This window comes from Solea senegalensis, linkage group LG13 (assembly GCF_019176455.1).
Source record: "Solea senegalensis isolate Sse05_10M linkage group LG13, IFAPA_SoseM_1, whole genome shotgun sequence".
In the NCBI taxonomy this organism is placed as follows: Eukaryota; Metazoa; Chordata; class Actinopteri; order Pleuronectiformes; family Soleidae; genus Solea; species Solea senegalensis.
The window spans coordinates 1724879-1739488 of NC_058033.1; the positions used below are offsets into that span (position 1 = coordinate 1724879).

The 14610-nt window shown below is 42.8% G+C and overlaps 1 protein-coding gene across 1 annotated transcript; it reads left to right on the forward strand.

The window, feature by feature from the left end:
* The first annotated feature begins 3103 nt into the window (after positions 1 to 3103).
* gucy2d (guanylate cyclase 2D, retinal) lies at positions 3104 to 14222 on the forward strand. The gene is made up of 19 exons (XM_044042740.1): positions 3104 to 3440; positions 4336 to 5348; positions 5422 to 5723; positions 5810 to 6182; positions 6307 to 6391; positions 6475 to 6586; positions 6691 to 6810; positions 6894 to 6974; positions 7087 to 7263; positions 7340 to 7496; positions 7588 to 7737; positions 7864 to 8012; positions 8105 to 8268; positions 9292 to 9484; positions 9593 to 9767; positions 10266 to 10364; positions 11229 to 11323; positions 11431 to 11513; positions 11665 to 14222. Exons 2-19 carry the CDS (start codon positions 4487 to 4489, stop codon positions 11747 to 11749), a joined length of 3462 nt encoding a protein of 1153 aa, XP_043898675.1. The 5' UTR covers positions 3104 to 3440; positions 4336 to 4486; the 3' UTR covers positions 11750 to 14222.
* The last annotated feature ends 388 nt before the right edge of the window (positions 14223 to 14610 follow it).

The following is a 14610-nucleotide window of genomic DNA, read 5'->3' on the forward strand; positions in this document are numbered from 1 at the left end:
TCAGGAAAGACAGGTTTTTATGTGCTGTATTACACAGGGATCCTCCCAGTGCTCCACCCACCACTGGGTGACATGAGGGCTGTGGGAGCCAGTAGTGGGTTAGTGCAGTATTACTTGTTACAGTGTCATTTCTGAACAGATAACGTATTCTTGCAAGGAAAGGAATGCGGCTTTGTGGACTACTGATGTTAAAGTTCATTAGATAAAGGCTACAGTGGACACTTTCATATCTTTGATGGCTATGATGGATAAAGGCCTGGAAAATATCTTGCCTTTTATGTGATTGCTGTTAAAACCATAAAAAAATGATTATATAATAAAAAAAAACGGATATACAGTAGATGTAAATGAAGATGTTGTCTCTCACACAGCTCACACAGATAACTGCTTTCACCTGGTACGATGAGCAGGGTAATTAATTAATAGATTATTATCCTGAAATACATTATTTATTTCAGACAATGTAATAACAAGTGAAAATAGTGACGCCCAGATCCTGTAATGCAACTTCGGGTTGGGCTGAATCTCCAGCCAAACTCTGTGTCAAATAATTTCCATTATGAGTTTATAATTAAAGTTAATTCCATGATTTCTGATCTGAGTGAGGGGAGGGGAGGGGTGTCACATCCAGTAAAATATCCTGTTCTCATTACGTGGGTAGCAATTCCATCTAATCACAGAAGCTCAAAACAAAACTATGACCAGTGTGTTGATAAAAAAAACCCAGTAACGTAGCTGTGAACATGACACAGTTAATGAAGCAGCTGATAAGACCTTTCTGCTCCTATAATCTGTCACGTTTTACCCATTCATGTTTGGCCGACGTCTGTACTTCTAGAATGCGTGCGAGGGATGATAGTGCTTGTGATAGTATGGACAGTTCCCTCTGTGAAGTCCCTTCATTCCAGTGATGAGAGAAAAGCTGCTAATCACGTAAAAGATAAATATGTGTTGTTGCTCAGATAAACGTTTCAGTCATTGTGGGTCAGTGTTTCAGAGCTGCGCTCAGATGTTTCCTGTAGTTGGACTAATTCTTCCACTTCAAGGCATTGCAGTCTTCCATTTCCTTAATATTAAAGGGATAGTTCAGGTATTTTAAAGTTCTCTAAGGGTAAACAAGGGTGGTTATGTAGAGACAGACCTGTACGTATTTGTAATTTATGGTAATGATGATGTTGTTGTCGCATTGTAAGGTAAGGCAGCTTTATTTATATAGTGCATTTCATACACACAGGCAACTCAATGTGCTTTACATGAAACAAACATTTAACAATAAGAATTGGAGAAATAAAAACAATTTAGAAATAAAAACAAAATACAGAAAAACAGAAAAGGAGGAAAAAAAAGTTAAATATAAGGTTGCAGTATAAAGAAATGATTAGCTTCAAAATCATTATAATTGTACAACTTCACACTAACCTTATAACTATTTATCTCTACTTTAGCTCTGTAGTCAGTGGCTATGAAAAATGACAGCAGGATTCTTATTACCCAACACACATTTGACCTAACAATCTTAAAGGCTTTCAGCGAGGATTCCCTGCTCTCCAATGCACCGCCCCGAGTCTGACACCATGGAAACACGGAGTGACGCTGCTGCTGGAGGTGACCAAATAAATTCACCCGATCGATTTAGTGGAGTCATCCAGGAGGCGACTGTCTAAGCTGCTCTATCGCTCCTCCTTCTTTGAGCCTTTTCTCAGTATGTGATTGATTAACTTTGACAAATAGCTTCATAGGAGAAAGTAAACAATTCCAAGAACTTGACGTATTTCTAAATCTCCATTCTTGGGTTTGCTGTCGTGCTGTCTGCAAAAGGCAGCTAAATTAAATAATTAGATATTAAAACATATAGATTTCTGCTCCAGTGATTTTTTTTTTTTAGGGCAAACCGTTCAAATCACAGGTCAGAAGTGTTAATTTAGTGCTGTGCTCTGTAGTAGGCCAAGCTGGTTCTTTGCTGTGTCTGACCTTGCTCTGAGGCGATCTCTGTCACTGCCATTAGCCATGTCACTAAGAGGCTTGCAGGCAGCAGATCAGTTGAGCACGGCCTCTCCTGACTAATCTGATTACTTCAGCGAGCACCGCTACCAATGTGCAAGACAGGACATAGAAGACCAAATGTGTCCACACTCTTCTCCATGAAGCGGACACACCTTGACATTCATAAAGCTCTGCAGCAGAACCTGAGGCCGCGTTTATTAACACGTCTTTGCTGTCCCACACAGTGCTGTAGCGAGCTGCACACTGAACCAGGTCAAAAGACCAACGTCAGGCTCAGGGGCTTGACACGAGATATTTTCAGCCCTTGGCTTCAGCTTAGATAGCTCTTAGATGCCTTTTGTTAGCATTCCTCCCCGTGTGTAAGGTGCTCAGGAACTTCAGGAAAGGCCTTTAGCATCTATCAATGCTATCTATGAAAATCTCATTCATGTAAAACACCGATGTGTGCAAAGCTTCAGTCAAATGAGATTTAATTGAGCATATTTAGCTTCAGGTAGCATTTGGCTGCAGCACAGGCAAACAGGACAACATTTCAACTGAGGCAACAGACCAAAACACTGATGGACAAAAACCAGACTCGATTGCGTATTAAGCTTCAGTTAGCATATTCATGCTACTGCGGCGGGCCCCGGGGAAGCAGGAGAAAACAATGAGTGAAGGTCTAAGGAGGATTTAAGCTGCGGTGGAAGGGTTATATGAGGCTACAGTCACAGGTGTGTTCATCGCTGCACCAGTTTTAAGATTCACTGAAGGTAGCAATTTATGATATTATGGGTTGTATTGGTAAGTTCTGCAATTGATTTATTTATTTTAACTACACCTGGTTCTACTTCTTTACTTTATTACTCTACTTTCTTTTGCTGTTTAAACCAATGAATCAGCTGCTGCTCTACTTACTGATGCCTCCTAAGCAGCCGGAGGAGTAAACTACAGGCCAAACTCAGTGTTTGCTACCATTTTCATCATGACCATTGACGTCTACTTTCACCTTCTTCTTCATCTCCTCCTGCCCTCCCTTCACACACACTAGTGTTCCCACACTAGTATGGATTAAAAGCTAAAGAGGGCTGAGAAGTCAAAGCCTTACAGTCCGTCCCTCTCTACGCATTCTCTTACCTGTTGCCACTCCCCGGCTTGTTGCTGGATCTATTTTTGACCCGTCCATACTCTGGATCGAGGTTGCACCTCTTCTCAAGCGCCTTCCTTTTGCCCCGTGCTTTAGGGTCAGTCCCGGTCCGAAATAGGAGCAGCGAGAAGAACTAAAGCAATGTAGAGATTTAGAATTTGTGGTGTCATCTTTAAGGAACCCAGTTTGACGAGGATATACTTTTTCCCTTTTCACTTTTTTTGATTACATTTGCTTACAGTCAAAGACCACATTGGAATTTGGATGGTGGCAATCATGACATGGATCCGAGGTAGAAAAACTGCTCCAGGTCAGAAACTTGTCTTGTTAAATCTATTTCATGACTTGGTAATAATGGTTTGTTGTTATGTGAAAGATCTGTCTACTACGTTATTTGTAATTATGTGAAATTTATGGGGTGAACATGATTTGAGTTATTCTTTATTTTCAGTCTATTATAGTCCGTGTTCACCTTTACCCATGAGCAACTCTAAGCCTGTTTCAGTATTGGACACATACTAGGCTTGTTAGCTGCTCAACTGACAGAAACAAGTTCAGCTCGGTGGTATTTTGGAATTTTTTTAGTCAAATAAAATAGATTTTGTACATGATACAGATTTTTTTTGTGTCCAAATGTGCAAAACAAGAACTTAACTTCACTTGCACTTGTCAGGTTATAGGCCTAAAATACTGCATACTGCATTCCTCCAGTACTTCAAGTGTATAATCTGACTTCATGAACGATTATTTTCGATTTCTCAGTTTTGCAGAAGGTTGAATTTTAGTTTCACCACCGTCGGGGTGTGCAGGCTTTTTTGCTCTTTTCTGAATAAACCTGTACCACCAGTGTGTCATCATCTATTTCTGGTGATACAAATTAAGATGCATGTTCCAAAAATCTGGGAATCTTGGAAAAGTAGATACTCAAGTTCAGAATAAGTCCTTGCGTTACTTGGCACTTGATTTTAAACCCCATGGCTCCGGGGGAATTAATCAGCTTGCTACTTATATGCCACTAATTCTTCAGGGAACATCATTTTGTGTGCCAGCCAGACAGACAGATGCTTATAAGATCTGGCGTTATATGTTATGCTGGATGAAACACAGTCATGTATCCTGGAGATGCTTTTCTTAGTACCCAAATACATGTCACATTGAATTTTTTTTTCTAATACGTTCCACTTTTTCTTACTTTCTTGGCACAGTGATGGCTTGGGGTTGTGTCGTCGCCTGTGCAGCTTTGGACTAGAGGCCTGCCGAGTGTCAAGGGAGGGAGACAGTCCCTTACGCAAAGACACACACCAAAATCCTTCTAAAGTGTCCACTCTGAAGCAACAGTACAGCTGTGTGAGGAAAATGGCCAATCACAGAGACGCTCGCTTTCTGCACAATCTGTCCCACCACCCACGATGGCAGCATGACTCAAAACAAGTCAATAGACAAAAACACAAATGGACAGTGGTTACAAACAGCTGCAGTGGGTGTAGAGTATTTGAATCACCATCATCATCATCCGCACCTTTGTCGTCGAACCCTAAGTGGCCATCATCCCCGGCACATCGCTCCAGGAACTGGTGGGGGAACTGGTTCCTTCTGCTTTTACTCACTGTCTCATTTATGCCCTGTCAAGCCTGGGCAACCACTTTCAAGGTGGCCCTGGTTGGACCCTGGACATGTGACCTCTTATACTCGAAAGCCCTACCAGATGTAGCAGCCAGTCTTGCTACAGCTCGCATAAACAAGGACCCCCACCTAAACAAAGGCTATTGGTATGACTACACACTGGTCAACGAGGATTGCAAGGCGTCCCGTGCTCTTGCTCGATTTGCTGAGCTAAAGGGTTATGGTGCTGCCTTCCTGGGCCCCGCCAACCCAGGATACTGCTCCTCAGCAGCCTTGTATGCAAAAGAATGGGATTTAGGGATCCTTTCCTGGGGCTGCCTCAAACCCAACATGCAACAAGGTGATATGTACCCCACTTTCTTGAGGCCGCTGCCGCTCCCCTCCCATGTCCTCTTCACTGTGTTGCGGTTCTTCCGCTGGGCCCACGTGGCCATTATTTCAGAAGATACGGACATTTGGGAAGCCACGGGACAGGAGCTGGCTTCATCACTGAGGGTCCTTGGCCTACCTGTTAACCCTGTAGTAACCATGGAAGCTGACAGAGACGGGCCTCGCAGAGCACTGACAAAGATACGGGAAGCAGACCGGGTCAGAGGTGAGTTGAAATCAAGTTTAAAGAACCTCCACACTGCAAGTCATAGAAATAAATATGTCTCCTCTCCCCACAGTGGTCATCATGTGCATGCCTTCTGTACTCATTGGTGGCCAAGCCCAATATCAGCTTCTGACCACGGCACTGGACATGCGTATGATCGACCGCGGCTATGTGTTCATCCCTTACGACACCCTCCTGTACGCACTACCTTACAAAGACGCAAACTACTATGCTCTTGGCAATGACACTAAACTAAGGAAAGCATATGATGGGGTCGTCACAGTCACCATGGACTCTGGAGAAAGTAATTTCTATGAGGCCTACAAAGACGCTCAAAACAGCTATGAAATCCGCAGCAGCACGCCACCAGAGGAGGTACGACTCGTGTAAAGTGTAAATGATAGCACATTTGAAGCAGACAGACAAAGACATTCTGATTTGAATTGAAAATTCTCTCCTAGGTATCTCCATTCTTTGGCACCATCTACAACATGATATATTACACAGCAATGGCTGCTGAGCAGGCGCGGGCCAAGAGTGGCGTCTGGGTTACTGGTCAGGTCCTGAGCCACAGTGAGGGTGGCTTTGAATTTGAAGGCTTTAATCAGCCTCTGAGAGCCGGCAGGGAAGGGGAAGGCATGCAGGCTCGCTACGTAGTGTTGGACTACAGTGGCATGGGCACCTCTCTCTACGCCACTCACGCGCTGGATGCGGCTCATACAGACGGCAAAATAGGGAACTTGAAGTACCTTGGTCGTTCCATCCATTTTGCAGGAAGTACACCCTACAAAGACTCAAGCTGCTGGTTCAACCCCTATTTTGCCTGTAGTGGAGGTGAGTGCAGGAGTATCACCCACACGAGAAATGCTAATATCAGTTAATATGGTGCACACGGCTGAATTCAGTGTAGCGTAACTGTCTATCTTTTTGCGTTTCCCCTCTGTTTCTCTCACCTAAGGCGTGGATTCAGTCACTTTGTTCTTTCTTTGCCTCTTGTTCATGTCAGTTGTTGGTTGTGGAGTTAACGTCTTCCTTCATTTCAAGTATGTGCCCAAGAATATCAAAGCTTGTTGTGTCCTCCGGTGCAGCCTTGTGGGATGTTTACTGACACGTGATGATCTTTTAGGAGAACCGGCAGAGTTGGCTTCAGCTTTGGAGGCGGCAATAACGATGGCCCGTCAAAGACAGTTCTGACCCTGGATGACCTTGTCTTCATCAACACTCAAGTCAGCAAAAGGGTCAGTTCTGTGCTGAATCTGCAGAATGGATAATGATCCAGTGAACTCTCTGCGCTGACCTGTCTTTTTTGAACACGTGTGTGTGTGTGTGTGTGTGTGAGCAGAAGATCAATGATGAGAGTATCCTGAAAAGCCAGCTGGATATGAAGACACCTCACCACTCGGTGTCAGGTCGCAGCTACATGGCCTCGTCACCTGACAGCTCCAATGTTGCCGTGTTTGAGGTACTGTTTGTTTACGACCGCTCCGCCGCCATTCTTGTCCCCTTCAGACGTTACTGACTGTACTCTTTTTTTTAAAATCGCAGGGAGACTGGGTTTGGTTGAAGAAATGTCCAGCTGGATCGGTTTCAGGTGTCAACAGCAGCACCGAGTTCGTCTTTATCAAGGTGAGTGAACGTGTGAGGGGATGAGAAGGAATCTAAATTTGAGTTGAAAGGCCACAAAATGGAAATAAATACTAGAAACAAATGTGACATTTCAGCCTTGTGTTTCCCTCAGCTCAGGAACATGAGGCATGAGAACCTCAATCTGATCCTGGGGCTGTTCTTTGACTCTGCAATATTTGGTATCGTGACTGAGCACTGCTCCAGGGGCAGCCTGGAGGATCTGCTCAGCAATGAGGATGTGCGTCTTGACTGGATGTTCAAGTCCTCCCTTTTAATGGATCTCATCCGGGTAAGACATAAAAAAAGAACCCTCTCATTTTTCATTCCTATTGTGACTCTCACACTTTTGTTTTGCAAATCGTCAGGGAATTAAGTACCTACACAATCATGACATCATCCATGGACGACTCAAGTCGCGCAACTGTGTGGTAGACGGGCGCTTTGTGTTGAAGGTGACAGATTACGGATACAGTGAAATTTTGATCGGGCAAGGCATCGACACTGACGAGGAGAAGCCAGAGAGTGAGTTTATTCACGTTCACAGAGTAATTTACTGAATTGATCAAATCTATATATTTACTCATCCTTTTGCATGTTCTCTCGATAAATAAAGACCTGCTCTGGACGGCTCCTGAGCTGCTGCGAAGCCCTGTACTGAGGAGGAGGGGGACGTTCAGTGGAGACGTCTACAGCTTCTCCGTCATCGTGCAGGAGGTCATAACTCGCTCGACGCCTTTCTGCATGCTGGACATGCCTCCTAAAGGTGAGTGAAGCATCAGTGACCACAAAAGATGACGACACAATAGCAGCAGGAGATTGCATAAGAGATTTATTTGTGATTCATACTATCTGTGTGTGTGTGTGTGTGTGTGTGTGGCTGCATTGACAGAGATTGTTAGCAAGGTCAAAAACCCTCCACCTCTGTGTCGGCCTACTGTGTCAGTGGACGAGGCTCCTCTGGATGTGATTCAGGTCATGAAACAGGCCTGGAGTGAAGAGCCAGAGAAGAGGCCGAACTTTGAGGAGATCTTCAAACAGGTAAAAGCCCTGAAAACACAGGTGAAGCCGGTCTTCTCCTCCTTAACAAGCCGGGAATGACGTTCCTGTTCCCTCCCCTTTTCATCTGACAGTTCAAGAACATCACCAAGGGAAAGAAGACCAATATCATCGACTCTATGTTGCGGATGTTGGAACAGTACTCCTCTAACTTGGAGGATCTGATCAGGGAGAGGACCGAGGAGCTGGAGCTGGAGAGACAGAAGACTGACAACCTGGTTGCTCAGATGTTGCCCAGGTGAGTATCCAGCAACCTTCAGTGACACATGGAAGACATAATACATCACATTTCACTTGACTGCACACACAGCACAGCTATTGAGTTTTATATTCAATTCAATTCAATTTTATTTGTATAGCGCCAAATCATAACATACATTATCTCAAGGCACTGTACATAGACAACATCAAAGAGAGCAGAGACCCCCAACAGTTCACACAATGAGCAAGCACTAGGCATCAGTGGAGAGAAAAAACTCCCTCTTAACAGGAAGAAATCTCTGACAGAACCAGGCTCAGAGATGTGCGGTCATCTGCCTCGACCGGTTGGGGTGAAAGGAAAAATGGGGGATAGTGGAGAGGTGGGGGACAGAAAATGGGGGGAGAGAAAGGACAAGAGGGAGATGAGGGAGAGACAGAAGAGAGAGAGGGAGACCAGCAGCAGATACACAACAACTGTATCAGGTTACAAATTTATACAGTTACTGATATCGACTTTTTAATTTACAAAATAATAATAATGGTGACGATGAGCGTAGCCTCGGAAACTGGATCTTGATCCTGCAACCTGCATGATGAGAATACAGAGAGAGAGAGAGGGAAGGAAGGAAAGACACAAACTAGGGAGAGAAAGAGACAAGGTTAATGACATATAAAAAGTCATAATCAAATGCTGAGTGTGAGAGAGTGAATGTGCGTGTACCACCGGAAAATCCCCCAGCAGTTTAGTTCTATAGCAGCATAACTAAGAGATGGTTTAGGTTTCCCTGAACCAGCTCTAACTATAAGCTTTATCAATCAATCAATCCTCTTTTATATGCATGAGTAAAGCTTTGGATGTTGCCTATATTGCATTAACCAGATTACACAGCAATGGGATTGTTAGAGCAGGTCAGCTTTGCTGTCTGAGTCTGAATTGAGAGGGAAAAAAAAAAAATTATAGTTATAAACAATAATCAGAAATAAGCATTTGGGTGAACTTGTGTGTGTAAAATGTCTTTGACCTTTGACTGTCCTCCGCTGATGCTTCCTCTATTTCCAGGTCGGTGGCTCAGGCACTGAAGACGGGCAAACCTGTCAAACCGGAACATTTCAGCGACGTCACGCTTTACTTTAGTGACATCGTGGGCTTCACCACCATCTCCGCTCTCAGTGAACCCATCGAGGTGGTCGACTTGCTCAATGACCTCTACACACACTTTGATGCGATCATTGGGCTGCATGACGTCTACAAGGTGTGTGGGGAGGGATATTCAATCTAAGTCCTGTATTCACAGAGTGTCCAAAAAAAATAGAGGTCAATACCACGTCGTACTGCAATACCTAATGTTCCTGGTTCTCAGGTGGAAACTATTGGAGATGCTTACATGGTGGCTTCAGGAGTCCCCACCAGAAACGGTAATCGCCACGCGGCTGAGATGGCCAACATGTCCCTCGACATTCTCCACTGCATTGGGACGTTCAAGATGAGGCACATGCCTGAGCTAAAAGTCAGGATCCGCATTGGGCTGCACTCTGGTGAGCAACACACCAACACACAAATCCAAAGAGCATGAGGGAACACACAATGCAAGGTGCATCAATGTAGAGCCAAACTGGGCTAAAAAGTAGTTTAAATAGTGATAAAAATAAGTTCACAATAAGTTCAATAAAAAGAGACCACATGTGTTATTGCACATAACCCTTAACCTCATGTTGCATATGAAGAAAAGATTGGTTCATTGCAAGAGAAATACGAACGCGAGCTACTCGAGGTAAGGAGGTATTTTTACCTCCTTTATCTCCGTCTGGTACTTACTCCTGGAACAGTGAAACGCTATCCACTTAGCGTGCGGTCATCCAATTAACACACGCCTCATACTCTGTGCTCCGTACTACTACAACCCTTCGATGAATTTCTTCATGCATGTCTTGAATACAGTTTAGAATCACAGTCGCGTGTTAAAGCGGCCCATACTTCTCTCTCTCTCCATCTATGTGTGTGTGTGTGTGTGTGTGTTATGTTTGCACACACAGGCCCAGTCGTGGCGGGAGTGGTGGGTCTTACAATGCCTCGGTACTGTCTGTTTGGCGACACCGTCAACACAGCATCTCGAATGGAGTCCACAGGGTTGCGTAAGTATTTTTACATAATTACGTATAAACAGTTACACCCCTAATCGTTGATGTGACGTGGTGGCTGCGAGGACAGGTGGGTGGCGGTTTGTGTGCTTGCTGCTTTAGGCTAAACGGGCTTTAAGTGAGCGGCCCTCACTAATCCTTTAAGGCTATTAGAGGCTATATTGAAGTTTCAGTGTAAATGTCATCAATGACCAATTTTACCTCAGTGACCCTTTGCGTGTAGTATGCACTTTATTGGTAACTACTGAACACACTTGAAGGTCCAGTGAGTGACAAGAGTATGTAACACATGTATGCAAGTCACGAGTACATATACTATATATATATATATATATATATATATATATATATATATATATATATATATATACACATGTGCTTTAGACAAGGGCCTTGCTGCACAGAGGCAGCCAATCCTCTGATTAGACGTCATTAATTCTTACTCACTGGACCTTTTAACTCATGTTTTAAAAATACAATTCTAGGATTTCTCTGTGAAACCATTCAGTAAAATTAAACATGTTAGTTTTAACTGCTTAATACTCTTAAATTCATACATTTTTCAAAGTAAGTTTCAAAATATTCAGCTTTTAAGTGTCAGTCTCATTTGTCACATGTCAAACACCAGTAGTGCATTTATGCATGATTACACTCCACTGTAAGTTTTGGCATCAGGAGTCAACCAATAATGGATCGTCTACTGCCACCAAGTGGTTCAAAGCAAAAACGACAGCTTGACCTTTCTAAATTCCTCACACAGAGTCATTTAAAACCACACAGCTGATTTAATGTATTAATCTGATATAAATGTGATTTAGTGTGTGAGCGTTGAAGATGTTGCTGTGTTTCCTCCCGTAGCTTACAGGATCCATGTCAACCAAAGCACAGTTGACGTCCTGAACAGCTTAAAGCTGGGGTACAAACTTCAGGTCAGAGGCATGACAGAGTTAAAGGTAATTACAATAAAAAGAAGAACAGAAACATATGATTTATCATCACTAGTTCCTATAATAATAGCAAAAGAGTGTTAATAATTTGGTGGGTTTTTTTTCCCCCCCAGGGAAAAGGCATTGAGACGACGTATTGGTTGGTAGGGAGGGAAGATTTCAACAAGCCTCTTCCTATTCCTCCAGACCTTCAAGGGTAAGATAATGTCATTTATTTTTTACTTGTGTGCATTCAGGTCATCTGTGTGGTTTTCCATCATTGCTTCACAACTTCACACAATCTAATGGTATGAATCATCTGTCGTGTGTGTCCCAGCAACGGCGTATAAAACATTTTCTCATTGCAGGGGAAGCAATCACGGTATCAGCTTAGATGAGATACCTGTCGACAGAAGACAGAAATTCCTGGATCGACAGAAGACAATGGGCTAGACTGTCAAAGTGAAATGTCCTAGAGCTACAATTTAAATTGAAAACACTGGAAATTCATGCTTTTTCTTTTTTTTTTGGGAGGATTGTTCGCAATCATATCTAAATTAAAATAATCTTTCTTGGAGATTATCATTCTCTTTTGTTTGTGCCATGACAAACCCTGGCTCCAGCGCTCCTTATTTGTTCAACAGCTGTTGAACAAACACACCATGCATAATAAACCATGGCTGATTTACTCGTCCAAAATGTGTTGGCGCCGACGACGCTAACACAAGAGGGAGGCTATGAAGGATGTGTGTGTAAGAAAGGATCACAGCGTGACATGTAATACTGGTGTACTTCATGTACTGTGTGTATTTGTACTGATCTCTGTGCTTTGTGGAGATACTGGAGATAATATTTTATCACCAACACTCCAGGGGTAGAAGCTATTACTGCCGGACTATTCATCTCTGGTATAATAGAGTCTACACTGCAGCAACATTAGCCTTTTTGCAACAACACAGAATGAATTAACGGAAGCATTCTCGTAGTAATTTAAGCCGCAAACGCTGGATTGGTCCGTCGCGTTGGAGAGCTCTGGTTTTTACTTTTGTAGTGCATCAAAAACATTATTGTACATATTTAAACAACATTATTAATCCATTGCTGTGATAGGCCTGTTATTGTGTTGATTTGACAGAGGTCTGTTTCTTTCTAATCACTGTGCTCTAAAATCCTGTGTAGATGCAGTTAGAAAACGTAAACGTCATAATTGAATTAATTCAAACTAAAGAAAGCGAGCTGTACCCATATAACATATTAACTTTAGTTATAGAACCTATTGGGTGTGAGGTATTTATAATCCCTGAAGAGACGCATCAATATGGTGACTGTTCTTTAAAGATCCGGTGTGTAAGAATAAGTGACATCTAACTGTGAGAGTTCAGACTGTAACAAAGAGAGGACTTTTTTCTTTTTTTTTTTTTATCAAGCGTATCAGTGAACTACAGTGGCCTTCACGTAACCGACAGGATGTTGTTCTCTTTTAGTTGCGTAGAAAGCTTCCGCTTTAAAGCGCGAAACATACGTTCTGGCTGGTTTGTTTCGTTTGGGATGCTGTGGAAGAAAGGCGGCACAAGATAAGGCCTCAAAAAAAGCAAGTCCCTTGCTTAACCCTTAGAACACAGAGCGCACTAAGGGTTAAAATACATATTAAAAAGCCACAAAAAACTCATATTTCGGTGAATAATCCCTGCTAAATTTTACCTTAAAACAACAGTACGGAAGAGTGTAAAAAAAAAAATTGAAAGAAAGAAAAAACAGCATGAATCCTGATGTTAAAGATTAATCTATTTAATCTTTTATCTCTCTCTTTAATCTCATCAAAACAGTCATGCTGTTTCCTTTTTTCTTTTTTTTACATGTGGCACTAATAATCTTCCATACAACGGAATTATGAAACTCTAATGATGGTACACAACACAGTATGATTCCTAACATTTCTCACCAAAACACAGACACATTGCTCATTGAGAAAATGGAAAATGCATCATCACGATGGCTCCGCCCACAGTATGAGCATGGAGCTGATTAAGTGGCTGCATGTGTTACACAGCATGACGTCTGTCTGGTCTTCGGCGGACAGCAATAGGAAGTGACAAACGTGTCTGCTCGGCACTAACAGGCCTGAACGTCAGCCGTGCTTCAGCAAACTGAGCCTTTTCATATGTGCGTCGCCATGCGCTAAAGGAAAAGCTCTGGCTTTGTCTGAGTTCTTAAGCTGACGTCCTCCGACCTCTGCTGTCGTTTTTGGATCCACCCTCAGGGAATTCTGGCTGAATTCTGCAGAGCATATGGAGGAGGATTTTAGCAGAAGGAGGGAGGACAGTGTCCTCTGAGTCATTTCTTTTTGTGTACTGTATATACTGTAAATATGTACATAGTTGGTCTTTGCGTCCTTTAAGGACAGAGACATTTTAGCGTTGCTTTTTCTGCTTGGGATCCTTAAACCTTTAATATAATTCACATTATTATTTACTCATGCTCTGTTAGCTTGGTAATTGTCTGCTGCAGCTCTGACATTGAAGCAATAACAGGCAGAGAATGGCTCGCATTGTGTGATGTTCCTTAGTTTTTCAGTCTGCAGACGTTTTCACTCCTCTCACGTGCACCGACGTCTCACAAGACAAAAAACATCGGGACATCTGATGACTTGATCACCAGGTTGCTTCTTTCGTGGTGTCGTCTTTCACACCATTAAGTGTTTTGCACCAGGACTGGCTCTTCATGCACAATTAAACTCCTGAGGAAAAGATGTGGGAAGCTGCATTTCTAAATTCCAAACAAAATCTGTAATGTCAGTGGACATAGATACATGACCCATAGATTTTTAATCACTTTGCCAAATAGATAGATGATATTAAAACTTGAAAAATTGAATGTATTGCTCGTTTAACTGCGTGTCTGTAAATAAATTGTGGTTTTCCTGTAAGGCCGTGTCTTCATCTTATTACTTGAGTGACCCGACAGAGTAGCCCCGTGTTAGCTGGGATTGCCTCAAACCCCTCGCGGCACTCATGTGGAGGGTAAACTGGTAAACAATGAATGAGTGAGTGAGTTAGTGAGTGAATGTGGACAGGTGAAGCAATAAGTCAAGTTCAATAGACGTCTATGAATCACTGTGTAAAGGACAAGGCAGCTAATTATATCTTGATATTGCTATGTTAATGTCTTTATCCATCACATCTGATTCAGTAATACCATGCTTTAACTTTTTATATGCAGTATGTCGATATAAAAAAAGTACTCGGCAGGAAGAGACTGACAGCTGCATTAAAACGCCATTCAATTATGAAGAGCCCAGTCTTGCCTCACCCTTT

Bases quoted from the DNA above. Each gene is read 5' to 3' on its own strand.
- gucy2d (XM_044042740.1), top strand. From the start codon at position 4,487: ATGGCCAATCACAGAGACGCTCGCTTTCTGCACAATCTGTCCCACCAC. The intron at 5,724-5,809 runs GTACGACTCGTG...ATTCTCTCCTAG, and splicing joins GCAGCACGCCACCAGAGGAG to GTATCTCCATTCTTTGGCAC. The intron at 9,485-9,592 runs GTGTGTGGGGAG...CCTGGTTCTCAG, and splicing joins GGCTGCATGACGTCTACAAG to GTGGAAACTATTGGAGATGC.